Below are 6,658 nucleotides of genomic sequence, written 5' to 3'. Positions count from 1 at the left end.
TAGGGGGGCTGGGGGGGACATGGGGGTGAGGGGGGCATGGGGTGGGGGGCTATGGGGCATGGGGGTGAGGGGGGTTATGGGGGTGAGGGGGGCATGAGGGTCTAGGGGTGGCGGGGCATGGGGTGGGGGGGTATGGGGCATGGGGGTGAGGGGTTATGGGGGTGAGAGGGGCATGAGGGTCTTGGGGTGGGGGGGCATGGGGTGAGGGGGCTATGGGGCATGGGGGTGAGGGGGGTTATGGGGGTGAGGGGGGCATGGGGGTCTAGGGGTGGGGGGGCATGGGGTGTGGGGGCTATGGGGCATGGGGGTGAGGGGGGTTATGGGGGTAGGGGGGCTGGGGGGGACATGGGGGTGAGGGTGGCATGGGGTGAGGGGGGTTATGGGGGTGGGGGGGCTGGGGGGCATGGGGGTGGGGGGGAATGGGGTGAGGGGGGTTATGGGGGTGGGGGGGACTGGGGGGGTCTAGGGGTGGGGGGCATGGGGTGAGGGGGTTTATGGGGGTGGGGGGGACTGGGGGGTCTAGGGGTGGGGGGCATGAGGTGAGGGGGCATGGGGGTGAGGGGGGTTATGGGGGTGGGGGGTCATGGGGGCTGGGGGGTATGGAGGTAGGGGTGAGGGGGCTATGGGGCTGAGGGGTCATGGGGGTGGGGGGGCATGGGGTGAGGGGGCTATGAGGCTGGGGGGGCATGGGGTGAGGGGGCTATGGGGCTGGGGGGTCATGGGGGTGAGAGGGGTTATGGGGGCATGGGGTGAGGGGGCTATGGGGCTGGGGGGGCATGGGGGTGAGGGGGCTGGGGGATCATGGCATGAGAGGGGGCTCTGGGGTGTGAGGGTCATGGGGTGTGGGGGGGTCTTGGGGTGAGGGGGCTATGGGGCTGGGAGGTCTGAGGCTGGGGGGCATGTGGTTGAGGGGGCTGGGGGGGGTCATGGTGTGAGGGAGGGCTATGGGGTGAGAGGGTCATGGGGTGTAGGGGCTGGGGGGTCATGGTGTGAGGGGGGCTATGGGGCTGGGGGGGCATGGGGGTGGGGGGGCTGGGGGGTCGGCTGGGGGGTCATGGCATGAGGGAGGGCTATGGGGATGAGGGGGCATGGGGGTGAGAGGTTTAATGGGGGGGCTGTGGGGCTGGGGGGGGTCATGGGGGTGGGGGGCTGGGGGTGTCATGGTGTGGGGGGGGCATGGGGGTGTCATGGTGTGGGGGGGTCATGGTGGTGGGGGGTTATGGGGGTGAGGGGTGTTATGAGGGTGGGCAGCTGGGGGGTCATGGTGTGGGGGGGCTCTGGGGTTGGGGGGTCATGGGGTGAAGGGGGTTATGGGAGTGTGGGGTGCTCTAGGGCTGGGGGGTCATGGGGTGAGGGAGGTCTGGGGCTGGGGGGGGTCATGTGGGTGTGGGGGGCATGGGGTGAGGGGTTTCCTGGGGCAAGAGGGGGCTCTGGGGCTGGTGGGTTCATGGGGTGAGGGGGGGTCATGGGGGTGTGGGGGGCCTATGGGGCTGGGGGGGGTCATGGGGGTGTGGGGGGCCTATGGGGTGTCACTGGGCTTGGGGGATGGCTCCTGGCACTATGGGTGGCTTGGGGGGGGGTCATGGGGCCAGGCGGCTCTGGGGGCTGTGGTGTCGGGGGCCTCTGGGCTAAGCTGCAGGAGGCCATGGGGGTGCATGAGTGTGGTGGGGGGGGTCCTGGTGGCAGTGGGGGGGTTGCTGTGGGGCCATGGGGTCCCTGGCGTGGGGTGCTGTGGTCGGGGAGGGGGTCATGAGGTGGCGCAGGAGCCCAAGGCCTGGGCGGAGGGGAGCTGGGGGTGGGTGCGGAGGGGGGCTGGGAGCTGGGGGTCGAGGGGTGCGGGGGGGCCTGGCGAGGGGGAGGCAAGCTGGGCAGCGGTGGGGCAGGGTCCTGAGGCCGCCCCGGGGCGCTGCGCGCGCTGAGGGCCCCCGCCGTCCTGCAGCATTTCCTGCAGCTGGAGCAGATCGGGGGCCAGCTCAGCGCCTCCCTGCTGCACTCCCACGACACCGAGACCCGGGCCACCATGACCATGGCGCTGGCGGGCGACGTCATTGCCGCGGGGCAGGACGCCAGCTGCCACATCCTGCGCTTCAGCCTGCAGGCGCCCGAGGCCAAGAGCGGCGCAGCCAGCAGGAGCGGTGAGCCCTCGCTGTCTCCGGGGCTGCGGTCGCAGCGCCCGTGACGGGCCTGTGGGGCCGGGCGCGAGCAGCTGGAGTGTGGGGCGGCGCTGGCGGGGCCCCCCCCCCGGCTGCTCTGGGCCCCCCGCGTCTGCCAGGCTGCTGGGGCGCTGCGTCAGTGCTCTGCTTCCTCTTCCCCACCGCAGGCAGCGGGGAGAAGGGGCCCCGGAAGCGGAAGGGCCCCAGCCCAGCGGCGCAGGGCGACACGCAGAGCCAGGCGAACGAGGTGGCTGTGGAGACCTTGCACAGCGTCCGCACAGATTTCAGCCCCGACGCCCTGCAGAAGGCCGTTCGCTTCAATGCCGACTGCTCCCTGCTCGTCACGGGCGGCGCTGATGGCTTCCTCCGCCTCTGGGAGGTGGGCGCAGGCAAGGGGGCCGCGGCCTGGCGGGGGCACGCTGGCACCAGCGTGTATCTCGCCCAGGAGGCCAGGCCTTCGAGGGGCATAAAAAGAGGAGCTGCCACCTTCCGACGTCTTTGCAGATTTGTGGCACCTTCTCTGAGTGACCCTAGGTGCCGTGTCTGGGGGAGAGCTTGGGGGGCTGCCGTGGCCCCCAGGCTGCGGGTCTGATGCCTGCTCTGCTCTTGCAGTTCCCCAGCATGAAGAAGACGCTGGAGTTCAAGGCTCACGACGGGGAGATTGAAGACATCGCGCTGGGCCCCGACAACAAGGTGACGAGCACCCGCTGGGAGGAAGCGGGAGGCTCCCACCAGCCCCGCTGTGACAGCCGTCCTCGAACACACGCTGTCCTTGCATGCAGGTGGTGACGGCAGGACGGGACTTCCAGTGCTGCGTGTGGCAGCGGGACCAGCTGGTGACGGGGCTGCGCTGGAACGAGAACCTGCCTGGCATCCCGGACAAAGCTTACCGCTACCAGGCCTGCAGGTGAGGGCAGGGCCGCCCCGGGCCTGGGACACGCGCGCACCTCGGCACAGGGCCAGGAACAGGCCGCACGGCGCGCCTGTCAGCCTGCACCGAACGTGCCCAGAGCCCCAGACCTGCCGCTGGGGTGGTCACCCGCTGCTCCCAGCCCGGGCCAGTGGCTGCCCCTGCCTGGGGTGGTCTGGGAAGAGGCCGAGTAGGTAGCCCTGGCCGGCTGCGTCTTGGAGCTCCTGAGCCAGGTGCGGCGTCTGCACTCGACTGCTGAGGGAGCAAACGCGTGCCGCCGCTTCGCGGCACGTGCGTTGGCACGTCTCCCGGCCTCCGCTGGGGCTTGCGGGGAGCGGTTCCGCAGAGCAGCTCCAGGCTACGGGAAGCAGCAGCTCTTTCTTGTGCGGTCTAACTGGGCCCAGGTTTGGGGCTTGGGGTAGCAGAGGTGGGGAGGGGGTCATGCTGGACACAGCCCCCGTCCAGGGGGAACGGTGTGGTGACGGCAGCGCTGGATGCAGGGATTGACGCGTCCCCCCCCGTCCCACTGCAGTTGCAGGCAGTGGGGAGGGGTGGCACCGGCCGTAGGGACTGACGCAACCCCCTTGCAGGTTCGGGGCCGTGGAGGACAACACAGGGGCGCTGCGGCTCTACACGGTGCAGGTGCCCCACAAGCGGGAGCGCCGCCCCCCACCCTGCTACCTGACCAAGTGGGATGGGACGAGCTTCCTGCCGCTGCTCACCCGGCCCTGCGGCAACGAGGTGGTGTCCTGCCTGTCCGTCAGGTACGCCGCAGGGGGCGGCGGGGGCCGGGGGCTGGTCGGGCCGGGTGCTCACTGTCCTCCGCCTCTGCAGCGATTCGGGCACGTTCCTGGGGCTGGGCACCGTGACAGGCTCTGTTGCCATCCACATCGCCTTCTCGCTGCAGGTGAGCCGGTGCTCGGGGGCAGCAGGACCCGCACGGCTTCTGGGCTGGGCTTTTCCTGGCTGCAGCAGCTGCCTTGCTTCAGCCCAGAGACTGCTCGAACTGGGTGCGAGGGGTGGGGGGGAGGCTCTGGCTGCTGCCGCGCTGCCCTCCCCGCAAAGGCCGGGCCGCTTTGGGCCACCCTGACCCTGCTGCCCCCCCTGCAGAGGCTGTATTACGTGAAGGAGGCGCACGGCATCGTCGTCACAGACATCGCGTTCGTGCCCGAGAGCCAGCACGGGCGGGAGCTGCTGGCAGGGAACGAGGCGGCCCTGCTCAGCGTGGCCGTCGACAGCCGCTGCAAGCTGCACCTGCTCCCCAGCCGCCGTAGGTGCCGGGGTCCGGGGAGCTGGGGTGGCACGGGCATCCGGGAGCCGAGGGTCACCCGCCGCTCCCAGCCCGGGGCTGCGGCTGCCGCTGCCCCTCCTCCAGCACGCGGCGGAGGGGAGCGTTAAGGCCATCGTGCCCCAACTCGATTTTTTTTTTCTCAGCCACACTTCTCCTCCGCAGGCTCCCTCCCCGTCTGGCTGCTGCTGCTGATCTGCGCTGGGCTCATTGTGGCCACGATCCTGCTGCTGCAGCTCGCCTTCCCCGGCTTCCTGTAGGCTGGCCGGCCTTGCCCTCCTCTGGCCCCCATGCCAGGACTGATGGCAGGGCTGGCCCCGGGCACTGGGGTGGCAGCTGGCCGGCCTCGCAGCCCCAGCCCATCAGCCCACCCCACCGAGACTGTGAAGCAGAGCGGGGACCACGCAGCCGAGGCCCTGGGGCCCGCCGCCCCTGCCGGCGTTTGGGGAGCAGGACGAGGCGCCTGGGGGCTCTGGCGCCCTGCGGGGCCCTGGCTGAGCAAGACTGTGCTGGGCCGCAGTGCGGCGCAAGGCTGGCCCCCAAGGAAGGACGGGGGTCCTGCCAGCTGCTGCCGGGTCTAAACCTCTCCCCCACTGCTGCCATTAAAACTGGAGCGCGAAGGCTGCGCTGTCCCTGTCTGCTGGGGCTGTGCTCGTGGGGCGGGGGCCCTGTCGCATCTGCTCCCCTGCGCTCAGCACCCTTGTGCTCGCGCCTTGCTCTCCCTAGTCTGCTCAGAGATACGCTGCTGCCGCTGGAGCAGTTTATTGGGGTGGGGGGTCAGGGAGCGCCCTACTCGGCAGCTGCCCGAGGCCTCGTCCAGCTGCCTCAACTCTTCGCCCTGCTCAAAGACGTCAGTGAGAAGCTGGGTGAAGACACGATCCGCGTAGGTCTCGGGCCGGGGAAATGTGGCCCCCGTGCGCCATCACCAGCAGCGCCACGTTGGGCGGTGGTCACGCAGCCTCCACTGGGATCGCTGGAAAACGCGTGGGAGCTGCAGCAGGGCCCAGCGGCCCGCAGCGTGGAGAAGGGGTTGTCGGAGGTGGGGAGGCAGAGCGCAGGCACGTGGATGTCGGGGACCTTGCGGGAGGGGCTGGACGCCTGCTGGTACTCGCGGCGGGTGCTGTAGCCGAAGGCTGCGGTGGGGTAGCGCTCGTCACGCTCCTGCAGGGTTGCCCACCTGGGGCAGAGCGGGCATCAGGCAGGGCTCAGCCCTTGGGGACAGGCCAGGGGGGCTAGGCCCTACCTGCAGGACTTAATGCATGTCTACCTCGCCTGCTATCACCGCCCTGTGCCTGCAAGGCGCCCTGGCGTGAGCGCTGGGAGATGCCACCGGCATCCCGGTGCCACCCTGTGCTGGGGCGTGTGGCCCCCAGCCCCTCTGGGCCCCACCTATGGATGAGCTGGCACATGCTGGCTGCAAGGCACTGGTTGAAGAGCACATCCTCCTCGGTAACCTCAGCAAGTGTGGGTGGGGTGAGTGGACAGTGAGGTGGATGGAGAAGCGGCTGGCTGGCCGAGCTCCGAGGGCTGTGGTCAGTGGCGCAGGCTCTAGTTGGAGGCCTGTAGCTAGCGGTGTGCCCCGGGGGTCAGCACCGGCTCCAGTCTTGGTCAACTGAGCGCAGCCAACAGAGGCAGCAGTTTGCGCAGCAGCGTCTGGGCTCTGCCTGGGCCTTTTGTGGGCCTTGTTGGAAGTTGGGGAGGCTTTCTGGGGACCCCCGAGGAACTAGACGGTGCTTGCTGCTAGCAGGAAGGGAGAGCTGGGCAAGGACTCCTGCAGGGGGCCTTGACTTCACTTCTCCTGGGAAGTCCTAGCTAGGTGGGGCTGCTGCTAACGAGCTCTCTGGGCTGGCCTGGTCAGAGGGAGTTGGGGCTTTTGTTTCAGGTGGCTCCTGACTGAGTGGGTCAAGCACCCTTGTGAGTCACTGCTGGGCAGAGGCCTATATAAGAGCCAGGCCTAGAGCCCAGCTCCCAGAGTGGGGCCAGCAGAGGCAGCAGTTTGTGCAGAAGGGCGCCAGAAGGCAAAGAAGGCACCTCTCCATTTTGCACAGTGGTGTGTCCTTCCCCGGGGCATGGTCATGACACGCCGCAGAGCACGTTCCCCAGTGGCTGCTGGAGGTGCTGCATTGGCTGTGTCTGAGGCTTCAACCCAGACAGACCCTCCGACAGCAGATGCAGCTCTGCAGGTGTCAGGCTGCAGGGAGTGCCTGGGGCCTCTGCGTGGGGCCTGGGCTGACAGTCAGCTCTCCTGCGTGAGGTGTGCTGTGGTTGACCAGTTGTGTCACCAGATAAAGGAGGTACGGGAGGAGG

The 6,658-nt window shown here is 69.3% G+C and overlaps 1 protein-coding gene across 1 annotated transcript in view; it reads left to right on the top strand.

Annotated features, from left to right (window-relative positions):
- PREB (prolactin regulatory element binding) overlaps window positions 1-4,976 on the top strand; it is a 5,990-nt gene extending 1,014 nt beyond the window's left edge. The window contains exons 2-9 of the mRNA XM_068936619.1: window positions 1,940-2,135; window positions 2,321-2,532; window positions 2,766-2,846; window positions 2,936-3,060; window positions 3,654-3,827; window positions 3,898-3,970; window positions 4,174-4,333; window positions 4,517-4,976. Of these exons, the coding sequence (XP_068792720.1) occupies window positions 1,940-2,135; window positions 2,321-2,532; window positions 2,766-2,846; window positions 2,936-3,060; window positions 3,654-3,827; window positions 3,898-3,970; window positions 4,174-4,333; window positions 4,517-4,611 (1,116 nt within the window). The 3' untranslated portion in view covers window positions 4,612-4,976. The remainder of the gene's footprint in view (window positions 1-1,939; window positions 2,136-2,320; window positions 2,533-2,765; window positions 2,847-2,935; window positions 3,061-3,653; window positions 3,828-3,897; window positions 3,971-4,173; window positions 4,334-4,516) is intronic.
- The last annotated feature ends 1,682 nt before the right edge of the window (window positions 4,977-6,658 follow it).

This window comes from Struthio camelus, chromosome 3, assembly GCF_040807025.1.
Source record: "Struthio camelus isolate bStrCam1 chromosome 3, bStrCam1.hap1, whole genome shotgun sequence".
Taxonomy (NCBI): Eukaryota; Metazoa; Chordata; class Aves; order Struthioniformes; family Struthionidae; genus Struthio; species Struthio camelus.
Note: the sequence above shows the minus strand (reverse complement) of the source record. Positions and strands in the feature narration are given on the sequence as shown.